Source organism: Thalassophryne amazonica, chromosome 8, assembly GCF_902500255.1.
Source record: "Thalassophryne amazonica chromosome 8, fThaAma1.1, whole genome shotgun sequence".
NCBI lineage: Eukaryota > Metazoa > Chordata > Actinopteri > Batrachoidiformes > Batrachoididae > Thalassophryne > Thalassophryne amazonica.
In genome coordinates this window covers 23,040,048-23,064,379 of record NC_047110.1, presented here as the reverse complement: position 1 = coordinate 23,064,379, position 24,332 = coordinate 23,040,048, and the positions used below count along the sequence as shown (strand labels likewise).

Below are 24,332 nucleotides of genomic sequence, written 5' to 3'. Positions count from 1 at the left end.
ATTCCTCTTCATCCTATATTCAATTGAATACACCACAAAAACAAGATATTTAATGTTCAAACTGATAAACGTTATTGTTTGTGTGCAAATATTTGCTCATTTTGAAATGGATGCCTGCGTTTCAAAAAAGTTGGGATGGGGCAGCAAAAGACTAGGAATGTTTTGATGAATGCTCAAAGAACACCTGTTTGGAAACAGGTGAGTGTCATGATTAGGGGAGGTGATGGTCTAGTGGTTTAGGTGTTGGGCTTGAGTCCAGAAGATCATGGGTTCAAATCCCCGCCTGACTGGAAAATCACTAAGGGCCCTTGGGCAAGGCCTTTAATCCCCTATTGCTCCCGGTGTGTAGTGAGCACCTTGTATGGCAGCACCCTCACATCAGGGTGAATGTGAGGCATGATTGTAAAGCGCTTTGAGCGTCTGATGCAGATACGCTGTATAAATGCAGTCCATTTACTATTTTACCATGATTGGGTAAAAAAGGAGCATCCCCAAAAGGCTCAGCCATTCACAAGCAAAGATGGGGCGAGGACCACCACTTGGTGAACAACTGTGTGAAAAAATAGACCAACAGTTTAAGAACAATGTTTCTCAACATTGGATTGCAAGGAATTTATGGATTCCATCATCTACAGTCCATAATATAATCAGAAGATTCAGAGAATCTGGAGAACTTTCTATACGTTAGCGTCAAGGCCGAAAACCAACATTGAATGCCCGTGACCTTTGATCCCTCAGGCGGCACTACATTAAAAACCAACATCATTGTGTAAAGGATCTCAGGAACACTTCAGAAAACCATAGTCAGTTAACACAGTTCGTCACTACATCTACACGTGCAAGTTAAAACTCTACCTTCCGAAGTGAAAGCCGTACATCAACAACATCCAGAAACGCCGCCACCTTCTCTGGGCCCGAGCTCAGTTGAAATGGACAGACACAAAGTGGAAAAGTGTGCTGTGGTCTGATGAGTCCACGTTTCAAATTTTGTTTTTGGAAATCATGGATGTCGTGTCCTCCGAACAAAAGAGGAAAAAGACCATCCAGATTGTTACCAGCACAAAGTTCAAAAGCCAGCATTTGTGATGGTATGGGGGTGTGTTACTGCCCATGGCATGGGCACTAACACATCTGTGATGGCCCCATCAGTGCTGAAAGGTACATCCAGGTTTTGGAGCAACACATGCTACCATCAAAGCAACATCTTTTTCAGGGATTCCCTGCTTATTTCAGCAAGACAATGCCAAGCCACATTCTGCACGTGTTACAACAGCATGGCTTCATAGTAAAAGAGTGCAGGTACTAGACTGGCCTGCCTGCAGTCCAGGACTGTCGCCCATTGAAAATGTGTGGCATATTGTGAAGTGCAAAATATGACAACGGAGACCCCTGACTGTTGAACAGCTGAAGTCATACATCAAGCAAGAATGGGAAAGAATTCCACCTGCAAAGCTTCAACAATTAGTGTCCTCAGTTCCCAAACACTTACTGAGTGTTGTTAGAAGGAAAGGTGATGTAACACATTGGTAAACATACCACTGTCCCAGCTTTTTTGATACGTGTTGCAGGCATCCATTTCAAAATGAGCAAATATTTGCACAAAAGCAATAAAGTTTATCAGTTTGAACATTAAATATCTTGTCTTTGTGGTGTATTCAATCAATCAATCAATCAATCAATTTTTTTATATAGCGCCAAATCACAACAAACAGTTGCCCCAAGGTGTTTTATATTGTAAGGCAAGGCCATACAATAATTATGTAAAACCCCAACGGTCAAAACGACCCCCTGTGAGCAAGCACTTGGCTACAGTGGGAAGGAAAAACTCCCTTTTAACAGGAAGAAACCTCCAGCAGAACCAGGCTCAGGGAGGGGCAGTCTTCTGCTGGGACTGGTTGGGGCTGAGGGAGAGAACCAGGAAAAAGACATGCTGTGGAGGGGAGCAGAGATCGATCACTAATGATTAAATGCAGAGTGGTGCATACAGAGCAAAAAGAGAAAGAAACAGTGCATCATGGGAACCCCCCAGCAGTCTACGTCTATAGCAGCATAACTAAGGGATGGTTCAGGGTAACCTGATCCAGCCCTAACTATAAGCTTTAGCAAAAAGGAAAGTTTTAAGCCTAATCTTAAAAGTAGAGAGGGTGTCTGTCTCCCTGATCTGAATTGGGAGCTGGTTCCACAGGAGAGGAGCCTGAAAGCTGAAGGCTCTGCCTCCCATTCTACTCTTACAAACCCTAGGAACTACAAGTAAGCCTGCAGTCTGAGAGCGAAGCGCTCTATTGGGGTGATATGGTACTACGAGGTCCCTAAGATAAGATGGGACCTGATTATTCAAAACCTTATAAGTAAGAAGAAGAATTTTAAATTCTATTCTAGAATTAACAGGAAGCCAATGAAGAGAGGCCAATATGGGTGAGATATGCTCTCTCCTTCTAGTCCCCGTCAGTACTCTAGCTGCAGCATTTTGAATTAACTGAAGGCTTTTTAGGGAACTTTTAGGACAACCTGATAATAATGAATTACAATAGTCCAGCCTAGAGGAAATAAATGCATGAATTAGTTTTTCAGCATCACTCTGAGACAAGACCTTTCTGATTTTAGAGATATTGCGTAAATGCAAAAAAGCAGTCCTACATATTTGTTTAATATGCGCTTTGAATGACATATCTTGATCAAAAATGACTCCAAGATTTCTCACAGTATTAGTAGAGGTCAGGGTAATGCCATCCAGAGTAAGGATCTGGTTAGACACCATGTTTCTAAGATTTGTGGGGCCAAGTACAATAACTTCAGTTTTATCTGAGTTTAAAAGCAGGAAATTAGAGGTCATCCATGTCTTTATGTCTGTAAGACAATCCTGCAGTTTAGCTAATTGGTGTGTGTCCTCTGGCTTCATGGATAGATAAAGCTGGGTATCATCTGCGTAACAATGAAAATTTAAGCAATACCGTCTAATAATACTACCTAAGGGAAGCATGTATAAAGTGAATAAAATTGGTCCTAGCACAGAACCTTGTGGAACTCCATAATTAACTTTAGTCTGTGAATAAGATTCCCCATTTACATGAACAAATTGTAATCTATTAGACAAATATGATTCAAACCACCGCAGCGCAGTGCCTTTAATACCTATGGCATGCTCTAATCTTTGTAATAAAATTTTATGGTCAACAGTATCAAAAGCAGCACTGAGGTCTAACAGAACAAGCACAGAGATGAGTCCACTGTCCGAGGCCATAAGAAGATCATTTGTAACCTTCACTAATGCTGTTTCTGTACTATGATGAATTCTAAAACCTGACTGAAACTCTTCAAATAGACCATTCCTCTGCAGATGATCAGTTAGCTGTTTTACAACTACCCTTTCAAGAATTTTTGAGAGAAAAGGAAGGTTGGAGATTGGCCTATAATTAGCTAAGATAGCTGGGTCAAGTGATGGCTTTTTAAGTAATAGTTTAATTACTGCCACCTTAAAAGCCTGTGGTACATAGCCAACTAACAAAGATAGATTGATCATATTTAAGATAGAAGCATTAAATAATGGTAGGGCTTCCTTGAGCAGCCTGGTAGGAATGGGGTCTAATAAACATGTTGATGGTTTGGATGAAGTAACTAATGAAAATAACTCAGACAGAACAATCGGAGAGAAAGAGTCTAACCAAATACCGGCATCACTGAAAGCAGCCAAAGATAACGATACGTCTTTGGGATGGTTATGAGTAATTTTTTCTCTAATAGTTAAAATTTTGTTAGCAAAGAAAGTCATGAAGTCATTACTAGTTAAAGTTAATGGAATACTCAGCTCAATAGAGCTCTGACTCTTTGTCAGCCTGGCTACAGTGCTGAAAAGAAACCTGGGGTTGTTCTTATTTTCTTCAATTAGTGATGAGTAGAAAGATGTCCTAGCTTTACGGAGGGCTTTTTTATAGAGCAACAGACTCTTTTTCCAGGCTAAGTGAAGATCTTCTAAATTAGTGAGACGCCATTTCCTCTCCAACTTACGGGTTATCTGCTTTAAGCTACGAGTTTGTGAGTTATACCACGGAGTCAGGCACTTCTGATTTAAAGCTCTCTTTTTCAGAGGAGCTACAGCATCCAAAGTTGTCTTCAATGAGGATGTAAAGCTATTGACGAGATACTCTATCTCACTTACAGAGTTTAGGTAGCTACTCTGCACTGTGTTGGTATATGGCATTAGAGAACATAAAGAAGGAATCATATCCTTAAACCTAGTTACAGCGCTTTCTGAAAGACTTCTAGTGTAATGAAACTTATTCCCCACTGCTGGGTAGTCCATCAGAGTAAATGTAAATGTTATTAAGAAATGATCAGACAGAAGGGAGTTTTCAGGGAATACTGTTAAGTCTTCTATTTCCATACCATAAGTCAGAACAAGATCTAAGATATGATTAAAGTGGTGGGTGGACACATTTACTTTTTGAGCAAAGCCAATAGAGTCTAATAATAGATTAAATGCAGTGTTGAGGCTGTCATTCTCAGCATCTGTGTGGATGTTAAAATCGCCCACTATAATTATCTTATCTGAGCTAAGCACTAAGTCAGACAAAAGGTCTGAAAATTCACAGAGAAACTCACAGTAACGACCAGGTGGACAATAGATAATAACAAATAAAACTGGTTTTTGGGACTTCCAATTTGGATGGACAAGACTAAGAGTCAAGCTTTCAAATGAATTAAAGCTCTGTCTGGGTTTTTGATTAATTAATAAGCTGGAATGGAAGATTGCTGCTAATCCTCCGCCCCGGCCGGTGCTACGAGCATTCTGACAGTTAGTGTGACTCGGGGGTGTTGACTCATTTAAACTAACATATTCATCCTGCTGTAACCAGGTTTCTGTAAGGCAGAATAAATCAATATGTTGATCAATTATTATATCATTTACCAACAGGGACTTAGAAGAGAGAGACCTAATGTTTAATAGACCACATTTAACTGTTTTAGTCTGTGGTGCAGTTGAAGGTGCTATATTATTTTTTCTTTTTGAATTTTTATGCTTAAATAGATTTTTGCTGGTTACTGGTGGTCTGGGAGCAGGCACCGTCTCTACGGGGATGGGGTAATGAGGGGATGGCAGGGGGAGAGAAGCTGCAGAGAGTTGTGTAAGACTACAACTCTGCTTCCTGGTCCCAACCCTGGATAGTCACGGTTTGGAGGATTTAAGAAAATTGGCCAGATTTCTAGAAATGAGAGCTGCTCCATCCAAAGTGGGATGGATGCCGTCTCTCCTAACAAGACCAGGTTTTCCCCAAAAGCTTTGCCAAATATCTATGAAGCCCACCTCATTTTTTGGACACCACTCAGACAGCCAGCAATTCAAGGAGAACATGCGGCTAAACATGTCACTCCCGGTCCGATTGGGGAGGGGCCCAGAGAAAACTACAGAGTCCGACATTGTTTTTGCAAAGTTACACACCGATTTAATGTTAATTTTAGTGACCTCCGATTGGTGTAACCGGGTGTCATTACTGCCGACGTGAATTACAATCTTACCAAATTTATGCTTAGCCTTAGCCAGCAGTTTCAAATTTCCCTCAATGTCGCCTGCTCTGGCCCCCGGAAGACAATTGACTATGGTTGCTGGTGTCGCTAACTTCACATTTCTCAAAACAGAGTCGCCAATAACCAGAGTTTGATCCTCGGCGGGTGTGTCGTCGAGTGGGGAAAAACGGTTAGAAATGAGAACGGGTTGGCGGTGTACACGGGGCTTCTGTTTAGGACTACGCTTCCTCCTCACAGTCACCCAGTCGGCCTGCTTTCCCGGCTGCTCGGGATCTGCCAGGGGGTAACTAACGGCGGCTAAGCTACCTTGGTCCGCACTGACTACAGGGGCCTGGCTAGCTGTAGAATTTTCCACGGTGCGGAGCCGAGTCTCCAATTCGCCCAGCCTGGCCTCCAAAGCTATGAATAAGCTACACTTATTACAAGTACCATTACTGCTAAAGGAGGCCGAGGAATAACTAAACATTTCACACCCAGAGTAGAAAAGTGCGGGAGAGACAGGAGAAGCCGCCATGCTAAACCGGCTAAGAGCTAGTAGCTACGCTAAGCTAGCGGATTCCTAAAAACACGCAAAGTGAATAATGTGTAAATAATTTAGAGGTGATTCAGCAGAAGGAGTGCTTTAGTTAAGGCACGTAAAGATTACACTGGGAAACAAATCGTAATCTAGATAACTAGATCAATCTAACTGCGCAGATTAAACAGCTAACAGATACAGAAAAACACCGCTGTGCTCCGGAACAGGAAGTGATACAATACCGCAGTGAGGTAGGTATTGTAGGTTGAAGAGGATTTGCAGATCATTGTATTGTGTTTTTATTTACATTTTACACAATGTCCCAACTTCATTGGAATTGGGGTTGTACAGTAACACAACTTCTAATCTTAGTGACATGAAGTTTGGGGTTCCACAGGGATCTGTTCTGGGCCCCCTGCTTTTTTCCTTGTACGTAGCCCCCCTTGGGAGTAGTAACTGCCTAGTAACTTCCTACTTTTAAACTCTGATAAGACTGAAATGATGGTTCTTGGTCTAGCGAGGCATCTGCATCAATTTGACTGGCTAGCGCTTAACTTGGGTTCATGTGTTATACATCATACAGACAAAGTGAGGAATCTTGGGGTAATTTTGATCCTACTTTGTCTTTTGACCTCCACATTAGGGACATCACGAGGACTGACACATTGGACAATCCACCACTGATTGGAGTGTATTGGTGAAGTCGCATGGTGAAGATCTTGCGGGTGCAGTGGGTTGCATGACTGACTATTTGAACTTGTGTGTGGGTCAGGTGGTGCCTGTTAAAACAGTTAAGTGCTATGCTAACAACAACCCGCTGATGTGAAGGAAGTCTTGAATAAGAAGAAGAGGGTATTTCGAAGTGGAGACCGTGTGATGATGAGAGAGGTGCAAAAGGAAGTGACAATCTGTCTGAAGGAGTCTAATGAGGCATACAGCAAAAATCTGGACAGGAAGCTGAGGGATAACAACATGAGGTAGGTCTGGAATGGTATGAAAACCATTACTGGCTGTAGCAGCAAGGGTAATGTTGACTGTATGAACATCCAGAGAGATGAGGAGCTGAACACTTTTTTTAACCGGTTCAGTTCCCCCTGACCACCTGCTTGCCCCCACAGTCTCCCTCTGGCTCCTCTGATCATCATCTTTCTGCTCCTCTTTCATGTGCCCCCCCTCTCTCACAAGAGACTGCCACTCCCGTCTCGACTCCTCCCTCCATCAGGGAGGATCAGGTGGTTAAGGAGCTGCAACATCTCCATCTTAGGAAGGCCGCGGGTCCAGACCGGGTCAGTCCACGGCTTCTGAGGGCCTGTGCTGCTGAGTTGGGAGACCCTCTACAGCACATTTTCAACCTGAGTCTGCAGTTGGGGAGTGTTCCCTCACTGTGGAAAACATCTTGTATTGTTCCAGTCCCAAAGAAGGGTCGGCCTCAGGAGTTGAAGGACTACAGGCCGGTCACGCTCATTTCGCACGTGATGAAAGTACTGGAGCGTCTGGTCCTACGACCTCAGGTACAGATGGGGAGGGACCCCCTCCAATTCACTTACCAGGAGAAGGTGGGTGTTAAGGATGCAGTTCTCTATCTTCTACACTGTGCACTTATGTACTTGGATGTGTGTGTGTGTGTGTGTGTGTGTGTGTGTGTGTGTGTGTGTGTGTGTGTGTGTGTGTGTGTGTGTGTGTGTGTGTATGTGTGTCTGTGTCTGTTTGGGGGGGGGGGGGGGGCATTGTGAGGATGTTGTTCTTTGACTTCTCCAGTGCTTTTAATACAATCCATCCCAGCCTCCTGCAGGACAAACATAACATCATGGCTGTAGACCCTCACCTTGTACGCTGGATTTTGACCTATTTGACCAACAGGTCAGTTTGTTCATGCTGGGGGCTGTCGATCCTCTACATTGATCTGCAGCACTGGAGCTCCTCAGGGCACGGTGCTCTCGCCCCTTCTCTTCACCCTCTATACTGCTGATTTTCAGTACAACTCAGGTACATGCCACATGCAGAAGTTCTCTGATGACACTGCAAATGTGGCATGTAGGGAGGGTGAGGAGGGGGAGTAGAGGGGCTTGGTGGAGGATTTTGGGAGGTGGTGTCAGCAGAATAAGCTCTTGCTGAACACCACCAAGACGAAGGAGGTGGTGCTCGATTTTCGACGGAGGCCAGCCTCTCTGCAGCCCATCATTATTGATGGATCTGAGGTGGAGGTGGTTTCCACCTACAAGTACCTGCGGCTGCAGCTGGACAACAGGCTGAGCTGGACAGCCAACATGGACGCTGTGTACAAGAAGGGGCAGAGCAGGATGTACTTTCTTAGTTATTCCAATGTCCCCAGGAGTCGACCCCCTGATGATATTGCACTATTGACAGGACCTCCTGGCCGGCCCCCGGACCGGGTCTCACGCCGGCCTCCAACCATCTTTCAGAGCCAGGTCATACCTGGTGTCTGGCTGCCTGTTGCTGGTTACCGGCCGTTGGGTCCCTGGCCTTTTTGTAGCCTTGTTGCCGGTCGTCCTTGGGGTCTCCAGCCTGTTGGCCCGTTTGTGTGCCCTTTGCCTCTGTTTGCCCCCTGTCCTGGGTCCCCCGCCGCCCTCCTAGTGTCGGTGTGTTGTGTGTGCGGTCGCCTGGGGGCTCCCTCATGTGGAGGGGGTACTGTCATGCCCGGCCTGGGTCTAGGTCTTAGTCCTTATTTTGGATCCCCTTTTGGCTCACCTCCGGGCCCAGCTTTGATGTATTAGTTTTTTATTTTCATCATGAGTTATTCGGCTATGTTTTTCTTATCATTTTGTTACTTTTCATACTTTAGCCAATGTCCAGTTCTGTTCAGCCGGTTTGTGTTTTCATTGTTTATCATTTAGCTTTGTTCTGTACATGTTGGCTGTGTACTTTTATATCTGGTTTTGATTTTTGTTTATTAGTTTGTTCCTGTTTAATTTTGCTTTTGCATTGATTCCCTGTTCAGTTCTACTTGCTTTTGTTCTCATGCTCATGTTTGATTTTGGTTCCTGTTGTTGCATTATGTTCTGACCATGATTTCCAATTTAGCTCTGTTCTGTTTTTGTCATTTTGTTTCCACTCCGCACCTCCCATCATGTATTTGTTCCTTGTCTCACGCCCGGTTACTAATGTTCACTCCACGCCCTGCACCTGCCCCATGTCTTTGTTTCCCACCTTGTTTATGTCTGCTTTGTGTTCTCATTCACTCCCACTCTTGCTCCAGCTCACGTGTCTTTGTCTGTTATTTCACTTCACTCTGTGCTTTCCTTCCTTCACTATCTTGTACTCTGCACAACCTTTGGCTCCCCCGGTCACGCCCCCTTCCAGAGACTTCCATGCTTCACATCACCCTAATTTGTTTGCTCCTTATTTAAACCATCACAGTCTCACAGCTCACTGCCAGTTTGTCGTCGTTAGCACACATCCTAGCCCTCGTATCCAGTCCTGTTTTGCCTAGCCGTGTGTTTTGAAGTCTGCTGTTTTTTGACTACGCTTTTTGCCTCATCCCTGATGTCCATGTTTGCTCGTGCTTCTGAACCCTGCTTGTACCTCCACTCCGCTGACTGATCACCTGTGTACCATACCTCAGCCTGAAATAAAGACGTTTGCTTTTACACGTGAACCTGATGTGGGAGTGGTCACCTGATCCAACCCTAACTATAAGCTTTAGCAAAAAGGAAAGTTTTAAGCCTAATCTTAAAAGTAGAGAGGGTGTCTGTCTCCCTGATCCAAACTGGGAGCTGGTTCCACAGGAGAGGAGCCTGAAAGCTGAAGGCTCTGCCTCCCATTCTACTCTTAAAAACCCTAGGAACTACAAGTAAGCCTGCAGTCTGAGAGCAAAGCGCTCTATTGGGGTGATATGGTACTAAGAGGTCCCTAAGATAAGATGGGACCTGATTATTCAAAACCTTATAAGTAAGAAGAATATATACAAAGTAAAGTTTCCAAAAGTCTCGCAGTTATTAATAAAGTTAAATATTTGTTAGAGCATGATGCCCTTCGTGTGTTATATTGTACATTGATGTTGCCAAATTTAACTTACTGTAAAATGTATGGGGTAACAACTATAAGAGTACACTTCATCCCCTCGTTATATTACAAAAACGTGCAGTTAGAATTTTGCACAATGTAGGATATCTAGAGCACACGAATTATCAGTTCAAAATTATTAAAAATGATTGATTGGACTGATTTGGTAAAATTTCATACTGCATTAATGTTTAAAGCCAATAAAAATGAATTGCCATGTAATATTCAAAAACTGTTCTGTAAGAAAGGACAGTATGGATTGAGGGGATGTGGTAACTTTATAGTACACTATGTAAGAACTACTCTGAAAAGTCGGTGTGTGTCAGTATGTGGAGTCAAGTTATGGAATCATTTGGACAACCACATTAAACTGTGTGGAAACATTTATAAGTTCAAAAAGAAATATAAAGAAATTATGTTATCACAGTACACAAACGAGTAAAAAAATGTTTATAGAGTTAGTAAGAAATGTAGACTATTGTATAGACATTGAACAGTAGTATCTGGTGTACGGCATTATGATAGTAATGATCAGGGTGTAAGACTATTTGTAATTGCTTAGAAGTTAAAAATGTGTTAAACTTTAAATGAATTGAAAATAATGGAAAGCCATTGATACAACTGTTAGTACCTAACTGTACATTCGAATATAGAAAAGTATAAATGAAAAGGACAATATGTATGCATGCATAGATGTATGTGTGTAATTGTGTATGGGTTTTTATGTACTTGTATATAGGTGTACACGTATAGGTGAATGTGCGTATGGGTATATATTGATGAGCACTTGTAATGGGTTTGAATAATTGAATATGGAGTTGAGTATATTGCTACTGAGAATTGAATATGTACCTCACAAAGAAGATCCGAATATGAAAGCAAGCAGAAAGAATTGATGGTGGTGATGGGTGATTGTTGTAGTTCATTGCTCTACCATGAGTTTTATACTTTGTGAGTTGTACTTAGGGGTGGGAGTTTATAAGTTATACTTCTTCCCACTCCTTTTCGGGTTGAGGAGGCACACTATATGCACCGGTGTGACAAATGTTGATGAAGGTATACTATATTTGTTTTTATATCTGTATAGCAAAAAAAACAACAACAAAAAAGGGTATGCGAATGAGATTATACGTGCCTTGAAACTTGAAAAAAATAAATAAACTAAACTATCCCAGCAGTCATAGAGCGCGGGGCGGTGTACACCCAGGTCAGGATGCCAGTCTGTCTCTTCTTCAGTATTTCTTGATAATTATAATTATCTGTTGATTTTGTACTTGTGTACTTATGACTGGTGGTTTTCAAGTTTCATCATTTTTCATAAGATATTTGCACTGTCTCCTAAAAGTGGGTTTTTGGTACTTTGTACATTAAAAGAAAACTAATTACCACTTGACTTTCAACTTCATATTAAAATAATAAATGATTGGGACCTAATTAAAGAAATTCATAAAATGTTTTATTGATCATGGTATCTTGGTTATCCTCCTCCCCCCCCCCCCCCCCCCCCCCCCCCACACACACACACCCCCTTCATTAGTAGAGCTATAACTGGTATGTCCATTTAAAAGAACAACTTTCACAGACAATTCTATTCATTCTTTCAAAGGCAGACACCTAAAGCTTGCCCGCTTTAAGACGAATCATCATCAGAGATGAAACAGACGTTTGCAGCTGAGCAGAAATGAGGGAAATTAACTCTCACTAAATCAGGTATTTCATTTTACAATGTGCTTTTGTGCACTATTCCCCCAATTTTTGCAGTCAGGCATTTCCAAACAGTGGGCCTCCTCCCCATTCATTTCCTCATAATAATGTCTTTGTGAAATAACAGCTCGCCTTGCCAACACATCCGCAAATCTAAACCGCTGACTTGCATACACTTTCAACACGAGTAAAATCATAGAAGAAAAGTAAATATGGATGGTCGAGGGAGGGCGGGTTTGCGTTCCCCTGTGGCTGCCTATTGTCACATTTACATCTGGTCTTGGTTACAGCACAAGTCCTGGGCCTACCGCTCTTTGAGAAGTCAGTAAGGATTTGGCTGAGGGTTAGGAAGCACACATTTCATCAAGATTTAGTATGATCTCGCTATCTTTTTTTTTTCAATAGTTTGTTGTTTGCTAAAAGAAGTAATGTGATATGTTTTCTCTGCCATTGTTCATGTCATCAGTACGTAGTGCTGGAGAGGAAGATCATATATACCCATTACCAAAAATCTCCAAACAGGTGGATATGATTACTGTTATAATATACACAGAAATGTTTTAATTTTGGGGCAGCTGACAGAAGAAGACTTCAGGATAGCAAGTGATGGATGTAAATTAGCGAGGCAGGTTTTCTTCTTCTGTGTTGTTCTTCAACTGTACAAGACTTGTGATGATATACACAATGACTTTTTATGATACAAATCCTGAATGAAATTTTGGTCACAACCAAGTGGCAAGAGAAGACTTATCACCAAACACCAGAAGAACAATATTTGCCAAGAACCCAAAACCAAGAACTGAAGTGACATGGGGGTGTTTTGTGACTGGACACGTATGGTTACTTCACCACAGTAGGTCACAGTGATGGCAGACTCTTGATTAAGGAATGACCATGTCACACCACTATGGTTCAGGTGCAGAGAAACGTTCTGGTTGTAAAAGTTCACTGGATTCATATTATAGTAAGAAAAACCTTTGGCTTTTGCACGCTGAGATGAAGCAGTCAATCCAGGAAAAGTGTTTGTGTGGGAACAGTTTGATGTGTGGTAAATAGCAATTCAGGTTAATCTGATGAAAGACGTGCGGACGGGTCCGACGCGGTGCGGCGGCACAGGAAAAACACCTCCGTGTTGACAACCATTTGTAAAATCCAGGCGGCTTTTGATGGCTTTCAGTGGAGTGAGTATATGAGAAATTGTTTAACAGCAGGACATGTTCCAACTTGTCCTTAAGGCTTTCAACAGAGGTGTTTTTCCTGTGCCGCCGCACCGCGTCGGACCCGTCCGCACGTCTTTCATCAGATTAACCTGAATTGCTATTTACCACACATCAAACTGTTCCCACACAAACACTTTTCCTGGATTGACTGCTTCATCTCAGCGTGCAAAAGCCAAAGGTTTTTCTTACTATAATATGAATCCAGTGAACTTTTACAACCAGAACGTTTCTCTGCACCTGAACCATAGTGGTGTGACATGGTCATTCCTTAATCAAGAGTCTGCCATCGCGTGGAAAAACTCACGCATGCGCACGAGGGTTCAAGCATGTCTGACGTAAAAACATATGAATGAAATCCATATAGTTTTTGAAAAAAATAAAAAGGACCGTTACTTTATTGACAGCCCTCGTATATTAAATTTTTAAGACTATAACTCACTCCCATTTTCTGAATTATAGTAAGTACTTTTGGTTTCTCTCTTTTTTACTCTGGGTCATCACTAGAGGTGGGCCGATCGATCCTAATATGGATAATATCGATACCAACGCCGGTATTGATATTGAACGATCCTCGTGTAAAAAGATCGATACTCAAGGTTTTTTCTCTCCCGCACGCACTGACTGATTCATCAAAGTCTACTCTCTGTCTGTAAGAGCAGCGCTGCACTGTGTCACACAACATGGAGCAGTGCACCCTTGTATTGTGGTTTGTCAGCCCTCTACCTCAGAAGATTTTGTTTTAAGTTGTGTTGAGTGATATTTTTTAAACAAAAATGTTGATTGTGATAATAAAGTATTTTGTTGTCACGTACGTTTGGTGAAATCCTATCCTAGGTCTTTTGGATCCTTTGCATCTATGAAACTTAAATATGAAAAAGTATTGGTATCGGTATCCATATCGGTGATACTGGGCCTGTATTTACTTGGTATCAGATCAATACCAAAATTCCCGGTATCGCCCACCTCTAGTCATCACCACAGATCTGATATTTATTTGCATGGTGCACCCTTTTTCTGTATTATTAGCCCTTTAATTTGTCATTTTTGGGCATTGTTATAGTGTGCTTTTTTGTTATTGACATATTTTTTATTATTGGAGTTCATTTTGTTTCGTATTCTACTTCATGGGAAAGCCCCATATAAATATTTATAATAATTATTATTAGTAGCAATGAGTGCATAATTTTTCAAAGTAAATATAAATTTGAAAATATGGGATTCAATGTGAGTCTAAGAATATGCGCTGGAATCACGCATTGTCACATCCACAATGCCAGAGAACTGCACTGGGTCCTGGATGGCAAACATGCAAAAAGACACCCAGTCCATCCCACCTCTCAAAAACAACCATCTTTCTGCAGCGCCCAGGTGAAGCATGGTAATCCACGGGCCTTCTCCAAGTACTGGGGTCCTCAACACTGAGTGATGAATTATGTAAACAGAAATGCGTCCCATGGCCAAAATGAGAGAATATCTTTTTTTTTTTTTTAATTGGGCAAATATGTAAATGTTACTTAGTAAAATGTGATGAATGCATGGACAGTGGGAGGAATGGACACAGCTTTGAGAACATTGGAAACACAACAGATGTACAAATGTGGATGAGAAGAAAGAGGTCTGGGTAACCACAGAGAATAGCAGTTGATTGCTCTACAGGTTCAAATGTTAAATATCTTGAAGAAATATGGGGGGTGGGGGGGGGGGGTAGTGAGATCACAGTCCTTTGAAAATTGTAATCACACAACAGAAAATGCAGTTAATAATAATATTGTTGTCCAAATTAACTGAAAAGATATTCCAATCCAATTACATTTGTTCCACAAATCTGACTGGTTAATCGTGTCAACCCAGTCTCATGGCAAGTCGCAATTCAGCAGCACAAAATATACATTAATCTATTGGTTTGTGATATTGTGACGAAAAGCGGCTCATTTTCGTCACAGCAGCACAAATTCATTCTAATTCATTCAGTGATGGCTGTGCAAAATTAAAAGTGAAGTGGGGGGAGTCGGGGTGGTTATGGTTAGGGTGGGGGGAAGGAGTAGGATTAGGTTATGGTTAAGGTTAGGGTCGGGGTTAGGAATAGTGAGTTTAAAAAAAACCCGTCAGGAAAATTTGACTCATTTCGTCACAGGAGCATGAAAAAAACAAACAAACAAACAAAAAACTGTGAGACTGAGCTGGAGATTTCAGACCATAACATACTGCATTGGTGGTGGCAAATTATTCGACCGTTTCACATTTGATGTATTATCGATGATTATTAAATAACAAATAGACAAAATTTGGAGAACTATGTTCACTGTCAAATAAATATAGTGGAATGGGGCTGTGCAAAGGCATGCAGATGTGCAGTACATTTCAGTGCAGGAATGATCAATCTGTACTTTGTGGGAGTGGGGGGGGGGTAAATGGAGATCTCTGGCATTATTTATAAGTCTAGCTGCGGATGGAAAGAAGTTGGTTTTGTGTCTTGAGGTTTTGGTCCTGATGGACCTCAGCCATCTGCCAGAGGGGAGGGTGACAAAAAGTATGTGTCCTGAGTGAGAGGGATCGGCCACTATCTTCCTTGCTTGCCTGTGGCCCTGGAGGTGTACAGGTCCTGTAGGGATGGCAGATTGCAGTCAAGCAATAGATACAGACAGACAGACAGACAGACAGACAGGTAGGTAGGTAGATAGATAGATAAGGATGTTTTCAAAATGAAACTCTAGTTATATTTTAATGTGAAAGTCTAATGAGAAAAAAAAAGTTGCTTGACACCTTTCAGCTGCATGACATTCCAAAATAAAATAAATAAAAATATAATCCTTTTGTGTTTTTGCTGGATGTAACATAGCAGCAAAACCTTTAAATGCTAGACGTGGTTCCCATCATTCCTGTTGCTTTCTGGGATCACTTTGGTTAACCTTCGAGTTGAAGAAAGGTAACTTGACCCTCACTATGCACTTTAGGACAAGCTCAGCCGCGGCTCAGAGGAGCAGACGTCTAGCTGGCACATGTGGCCTAGCCAGGGATGAGAGATGTATATGTAAGAGAGGAGCGACGGCACTAAAACAATAGTGCCTCTGTGCCTCGGAACCCCTCTGGATCACATTTCCTCCAAGGTTCAGATTGAATTGAGGCAGGGGCCCTGTCACTGATCTAGCAAAGAAAGCCACACAGACGGGAGGGTGCCGTATGTCAATAGTGATTAGGATCACAATCACAATTGCAGCGGGTGTGGGGCACACAGAACGAAAGGAAGAAAATGTGGGAGTGAAGGGAAACATTTCATCCCAATGAACTTTATTGTGTGGCTACTGCTTGTGACAGTAGTCTCCTGGCAGTCTTTGAAGACAACTGTTGCCTGTATCAATCCCAGTACCATACCTGGTTATAAAAGTCATTTTGATTTTGTGATCAGAGAGATCGGCTATGTGTCCATCCCTGTCTTTTAGACTGTTTGTACATAACTCCAAAGCAGTCACAGAATTGAATAAAAGATTTTGAAGAGATCATTTGTGAGTTTATAACATTTTATTGGTGATCCAAATATGCCCCCCCATCACTCTGTCTTTTACGTTGCAGAACAGGTATCTCAGTGGGATAAGGAGTTGGGCTTCCAGTATGCAGACCTTGGGTAGATTCCTGGACACGCTACCTGTGTGTGTTCTCGGACATGACATTTCATCTGCATTGTCCAAGTCCATCCATCTGTAAATGGGTGCCAGAGTTGGGTGGGAAAGTAATAGACTGGTGTCAAATGAACTTGGGTGTCATAGACTCTCAGCTTCTTCATATTGCAGAATCTGGAGATAAGCACCAGCACCAATAGGCCCCATGACCCTAATTGTTCTTTGCTCTTCTTTTTTGAATATTCTTGCCATATGACATCATATATTTTCATAGTCTCCATACACAACAGTCAGTAGAAGGATATATCATGGTTTATGCCCAGCTGTCGTAGATGACCCATGGTCATAGACGTACAGTCTTGACATAACATGAATGAAGCAGTGCACTCTTATTGTGACCACATCTGCTGGGCCGGCATGTCCAGTCGGTCCCGTGCGCCTGTCCTGCGGGCGGTGCGCTGCAGGACAGACACCGTGTCATGTGGAACAGAGCACACGTATACCTGTCCTGGCTATGGTCTCTGTGTTTTTAATGTGACATGTCGTGTGCACTGAGCCATCATTTGCAGCTGTCAGTGAGTCTCTGGCCGGCGATCAGCTGGGAGGTGCCTCGTCGTGCTGCGTGCGCTCAGATGTGGCTGGCCAGTCCCCATCCATACATACATATCAGCATTCCATGCAAGCGTGCCGCCCAACTGCATGCCACATGTGTTGTGGAGGGGAAGCATGCAAAACACACGCACGCCACGTGTTGGGGGTGCGACACACATGCGATACACACGCATGACACGTGTTGGGGAAGCCGACACACTGGCCCACCATGTGTTGGGGGAGCCGACACACTGGCACGCCATGTCTGTTGCTTTGCAACACCACACCCGTGGGGGCACTTAGACAAATTTCATATCCAGCTCGAAAGTGGCCATCTGCTCACCATTTTCATGCTAACGGCGCAAATGGCACCACATTTTCTAAGTGTCCAGTGAGCGGTGTTGGATGTTTGCGTGTCTCACCTGGAATTTGGCCGACACCTGCTGCGAGAGGGATCAAATGGGCTCTCAAAAGGCACTCTGTCTTTCGGCCGCTGGTGTACGAGGCGTGAGAGGCAGCTCCGATTTTTCACGAATGGTATGCAGTTCCTCCTTTGTGCGCTAGTCGGCTTCAATCGTGTTATGTGTGAAGGGGACCTAAGTACTCGTGGACACCAAAGCTCCTTGAGGTTAAATGGTGAAACAAAGAATTTTCTTTTTTTGCTGATGGTTTACCTTTATTTTGTTTAATTGTTGTTCCATTCACTTTCAGTTCATGTTATGGCAAATATTGTCTCCATGGACTCACTGTTGTCATCCAAGTAAACAGATCAAATTCCGGCACGCTCTCCCATGTATTTAGGCAGGACATGGGAGAGAGGGTACTGAATTTCAAACCTCATGTAAGCAGCCACTTCATGTCTGTGTGTAGTTTATGTGGATTTGATTGAGTGAAATATGGTTTTTAAAGTTTGTATCACTTGTTGATTGTTTCACTATTAACCTGTGTCTGTAGTTAGACTCACTTATAGACCTGGTTAGAATTATTGGCACCTTTATATTTTATCATTATACATGCTCTGTCTCAGGGGTGCCCAAGTTCGGTCCTTGAGATCTACCTTCCTGACACGCTTAGTTGTCTCCCTGTTCCAACACACCTGAATCAAATGAAAGACGCCTTTCATTTGATTCATTTGAAGGTAGAGCTCGAGGACTGAACTTGGGCACCCCCGATCTATCTGGTCACCATATTTAATTGAAAACCATTAATTAATTTTTTAAATGACCTGCTAACAAACAAACAGTCAAACGCCTCTGAAAACATTACCTATTTGTAGATGGAACTGGAGAAACTAGGCAGAGTGCATTCTTTTGTCTGTTGTGGAACACTGAAGGATTTTCATACAAGAAAGCAGATCAAATGTAGGCTGGGGTCTCCCATGTGTTTTTAGGCAGATATATAGTTATCAGTGGTGGGCACAGATAACTAAAAAATTAACTTCGATAACAGATAATCAGATAACTGAAAAGTTATCTTTGATAAAGATAAAACAATAAACCACCAAAAAATTATCTCTGGCACATTTACAACTACTAGTAAAACAAATTTAATAGCTTCTAATAATACTAAAAATAACAGACCCAAACAATAAGAACATACTTTTTTCTTTCAACATTTGGCCCCTGCTGGAAGCTCTTGTTTATCACAACCCTCCCAGCACAGAGACACTCTAAGAACAACCATAAAGCCAGCCCTGTATCTATTATAAAGGTCTGGTCATGCGGAGGTCTTGAAAAATAAAGTCATATTGACTTATGGTTTTGATTTATAAAAAACATTAATACCGATAGAATAACTCCATTAATGTCAATTCTATCATTTGTACAAAGTTAAAATATAACATATATCTTTTAATGTTGAATAATGCACTAATTCTGGGGTTTTGTAACAAAGAGACAGATCGCAAAGGATTCTGGGTAAAGGTGCCTGCTAAACACTGATTGGTTCAGTCATTCATTATGTAAACCAACACGTTAATGTGACGTGTGTTGTGTGTTGGTGTTTAAATGTGCTTTTGTAAAATATTCCATTTTTTTATTTGTAAAAACAGGCATTTTTACGGAGCTCTGGAAGTGTCATCGCAAATTTTTTTTCATTTTTTTTTCTTTTTTTTTTTTGCATTCTCTCTTTACAACATTCATTTGATGTTGTAAACATACTTTACACTGTGCGAGATGATTTTTTCATGCAGGAATTTTTTGGACCAAGTTTCAGGTTAATTGTGCATCCTGCATCGTGTAGTGTTCATGGAGTATCAAGCTGCGGTCAACATCTGACGACCACCTCCTGATTGCTGATCGTATGGTCGATTGAGAATCAAACCTGTTTGATATATTATTGTGGTCGGCCGTCGTGAGGATATCCTGCTGCTGAAAGCTACAAGCAGCATCCGTTCGCACTGTACCTGTGCAAATACTGCAGAGCTGTCTTGTAATAATGTTATTATTATTATTATTATTATCATTATTATTATTATGCAGTTGTTTTGTTTTTAAACTTCATTTGTTAAAAAAAGCCATTTGCAAAGCAAAAATTTGATTTGACAATCATCTTTCTTTCTTTCTTTAATATTTATTTCATTCATTTAAAAGAAAAAAAAAAACAGAAAAAACAGAAATAAAGCATCACAATAACCAGAATGAAAAGGAGCAGAGAGAAGAACAAGTCTTATATCTGACATAACTGGGGTCAAAATAAATAAAACACTGCCATCTACTGGTCCCCAGACACTGCCATGAACACTACTGGCCAGTAGATGATAGATGGCAGTAGAGGCTTTCAAAACAAATTCTAGATAATCCCTGTCTGTTCACATTTAAAATGCGTGGAATTTAACAAACGCAATTAAAAAATCAACGTCTATATTCTATGCAGAGAATATATACAAGAGCGTTTTAGGCACTAGAGTTTAATGCTGTTGTCCTTGGAGCCTGAACAGAGTGTCTGAAATGCATTTGTCCTGTCGTGACGTACTGAGATTACATCATCCTACCCGTAATGCACTGCGGGGCAGAGCATGTGCTCACAAAACCTTAAAAATGAACACATTACTTTAAAACTAAAACATATATCTGATATTTTTACTTTATACAACTTCAGACATGACAGTAATTTTAAGTAACTTGTCCAAAATTAGTTTGGTTAAAATTTGAACCATAAGTTAAAGATGTATGCCTCTGGATGACTTAGGTTATATTGCCAGCATATCAGTATGGTGTTAAAAGAAATGTTTTTTTCTTTTAGGGGCTGTTTTTCCTTTGCAGAGGATTGAGATGCTTTTTATTCAAGCAGTTCTCTTCTGTTTGCAAAGGTTATAACTGTACATCTGGTACAAAACTTTTAACAGGTAGGTGCTGAACTAATCTTAAAAATGCTTGTTGCTGTTCAGCTTTGTTTATTTTGTTTATCAGTTTAAAAGTTATCAGACAAAAATTCATCAGAAGGTAATTAGTCTGATGATGGTCTTTAAAGTTATCTTAAAAGATAATCCGATAATGAAAATGTTATCTTCGATAATTATCTGTTATCGGATTATCGGAACTGTGCCCACCACTGATAGTTATGAAGTAAATAGAAGTAAATGTGCACCACTGGAACTACTAAAATAGTTTAGTGAAACTGTGGCATCTTCATGGTGTCCCCATCAGACACACAAACCTTTGGAAGTCAAAGTCAATAGAGGAAAAGCGTGATTGCAGGATGGCCCAGAAACCCCACAACAAGTTTGATGCCTGACAGGGGAGAGAGAAAACACAATAATCATGACTTAATAAGCTCATGTTCTACACCAATTTCTTTCCTTTTTTCCATCACCAGTTGTCACGTCAAGTTGTGTTTCAGCGGTTTAGAATGTATTGCAAAGTGTGATTTTGACTATTCATACATTGACCTTGTTAAATAGAAATAATAGATCCAAGTATCATTAGTGGTGCAGCGTCGCTAAGATTTCCATAACAACTGTGCATTTTGTGATAAAAGCATATAATTTGAGACACATAGAGCCAAAGGCATTCCAAATAAAATTGGATATTGGGCCATCATGAATTTTCAATGTCACTCAAGGCAGCCATTTTACAAAGTGAAAATTGAAAAATGCTCTAATCATATTGCACATGTCATATAATCCTATATGCCACATTATTATTACTTACTGAGGCGTTGCTGGGCCAGTAGCATAGATTTACATTTACGCTACCTGGCTATACCCACCCACTCAGCGGTTATATAAAATCCAATAGACAACCTTGTTTGCTCTTTACTCTGGAGACAAAATGTCAAAACTATTTGAATGGCATGCCGTACACAGGTCAGACATATTGTGCCACGGCCGAGCAGCTGCATGAAATCATCGTCCATGCCGAACCGTGGTTGAATGACGCCATCAAGGCAACCTTCACACCAGCGCCTGAATGTCATCGAATGTCGGACGAATAACCATTCGACCCACTCTTGGCCGAAGCCGATTGGAGTTCAAGTGCCACCCATGAACATCCAACACCTCTCGCAGGGCACTTATAAAAGGCAGGGCAATTTGCACTGCCAGCACGAGAGTAGAGGGCAGGTGACCACTTTCGACCTGGCTGTGCGAACGGCAGCACATTGTCTAAGTGCCCCACGAGTGTGCCGTTACCAAGCAACACGCATGTCATGCAAGTGTGCCCCCCTGCAACACATGTGGTGTGCGAGTGTGTCGCTCGCAAGTGTGTCATTGAAATCTTTACAGAAAGAAATAGTTGGGATGAACAGAAGGCAAAGACCTTTGTGTCACTGTACATAAAATGAAATTTCTCTGCATTTAATCATCATAACTACAGCTGCACATAATTCAACACTACACATGCTGAGGTCGTCGGTTCAGTTCCCTAATCAGATAGGACAATCATCTAACCTTTGACCCCTGAACAACCTGACATTGACCTGTGTCATCATTTTTGCTGTTTTTACCATACAAATTCACAACATTCACTCATATGTATTGTAATCTATACCTTTTTGGAATATTTATGATCAGACAAATAATATAGTATTTTCAGTACAAATGGAGCATCTTTCAATTTTCATTTTGAAAAATGGTTCACATCACTGACATATTGAAAATTCATGATGGCCAAATATCCAGTTTTATTCTAAATACCTTTGGCTATATGTGCGTTTTTATAAAAAAAAAAAGCACAACTGTTTTGCCTATCTGCTGCACTAAATACACTTTCTTTTGACAGAAGGTAAATAGTAACACTGCAAACACAATTTTTTTTTCAGTGGGTGTGACTCACACTAAAAAATTTGACCAATGTTTATTAAAAAAAAAAAACTGTAGCAATTAAATAGATTTTAAGTTCCACAATTTTGATTAAAAAGTATTAAATATATTAACGAAACCTAAACAAAAAAACAAATTTATCATACAGACAACATAAACAAAGTGCATATTTAAATTTAGAGGATTGTAAATCCAGAGCAGCACTCACAAAAGAAAAAAAAAATAAAAATAAAAAAACTGGGATTCTGGCATCATGCATGGACTAAGACGGAATCACAACATCTCTGTCCGCTTGACTTGATAGGTCATGGCAGCTGTTGAGTCATATTTCTGAATATATTGCTGCATTCTTTCATGTAACATGAATGCTAAATCAAAATTGTACATAAAAAATCATAATTTTTCATTATTGAAATGATTTATCATAGATTGTAGAAAAATATCAAATATTATACAAATATGATAATCATCATACATCTGGCAACACCGGCAATCTTGCTAAAAATTGATAAAATAATAATAATAATAAATAAATAAAACAATTGAAAAAAGACTAGAGCAGACCATAAGATCATTTCTGCGATATTTTCATCCACCACATTCAAAGGATTCAAAGGATTCAAGGATTCAAAAGAATTTTATTGTCATATGCACAGAAGAACATGTTCCCTGCACAGTGAAATGTGTCTACTGTATTTAACCCATCCTAATTGCCAGTAGGAGCAGAAGTCGCCATTAGGCGCCCGGGGACCAGCTCCAGATGTACATCCCTGCCTTGGTCAACAGCAGGACTGAGCAAACCAAGACCGACCCATAACAAACAACACACACATAACACACAACACACATAGGCCGGCCCGGTACATAAACATATATTGAAAAGCAAAACACGAGGGAAAAGGAGAAAAAAAAACCTCATAGCCGCTGCGTTACACAGCAGCAATGAGGAAAAAAATCCCCATCAGCACAGAAAAAACAATAATCACACAGACAAAACAAGGACGCAGGAAGACAACCGAGATTTGAAGGTCCAGTTTATCAGAACACTCCGGAGGCAGCCTATTTGGCGCCGTCAACGGCCTTGTCCGACAATCCTGGAGGGGGAGGGGCTCAGCCCTGAACAGTCCACTGTCCACAGTCAATGTCAGAGCTGGAGAAGCTGAGGGGAGGGGGGATGACCAGGGAGTGAGGCTTAAGTGTTGATCTTCTGAGGAGGTTTTTTTATCACAGCGACCTTGAAGTGCAGCTGTGTTGGGGAGGCCAAATGAATAACCAGATTAGCAGACGCCTGAAAGATTGCACAGTTCTGAGAACAGAGTGGCTCTCAATGCATCTGAATGTAGAATGTGGTCTTCACAGACGGTCAAAGCGGGTTTCCAGAGCTGCAATCCTACCCTAGATGTTTTCCAGCATGTGGTTAACACCCGCCGACTGCGCAGCCACTGCCTTCCCAATCGAATCAATCATGTAGGGCAGCCTGGAGGGCCCAATCAAAGCTGCTTCCACTTTCTTGATTTTCCGGTAAACCAGCGCCATGCCTGCTCCACACAGCAGAAAGCCGGTCACCACCAAGCCGAATATATACACATCTTCGACGTCCTCCACAGAAAGCATGTAAAGGCACATGACCTGCCATCTCCTCCACGAGTCCATCATGTAACCCATCATATGCGTCCTGGCAGGACAGGTCGGGTCCTCCGCCCCCAAATGTCTTGTATAAAAAATAGTGTCAATTGCGTTCAGAGACCACTTTAACAGATCCATTTTCATCGTTTTCCAGAAGAGCAAAGCTGCAGCCCCACAGACAACACGCCACAGAAGCAGGAAAGATAAGGAGGGAGGGAGAAGAGAAAAGTGCGTCCGTCTCGGCCGAGTGC

General features: G+C 41.6%; 1 protein-coding gene across 2 annotated transcripts in view; it reads right to left on the bottom strand.

The window, feature by feature from the left end:
* Positions 1-24,332, bottom strand: part of LOC117515354 (ethanolamine kinase 1-like) — a 144,430-nt gene that overhangs the window by 17,918 nt on the left and 102,180 nt on the right. For both annotated transcript variants that reach the window (XM_034175872.1, XM_034175873.1), the window contains one exon: positions 20,853-20,926. In XM_034175872.1, coding sequence (XP_034031763.1) covers positions 20,853-20,926 — 74 coding nt within the window. The remainder of the gene's footprint in view (positions 1-20,852; positions 20,927-24,332) is intronic.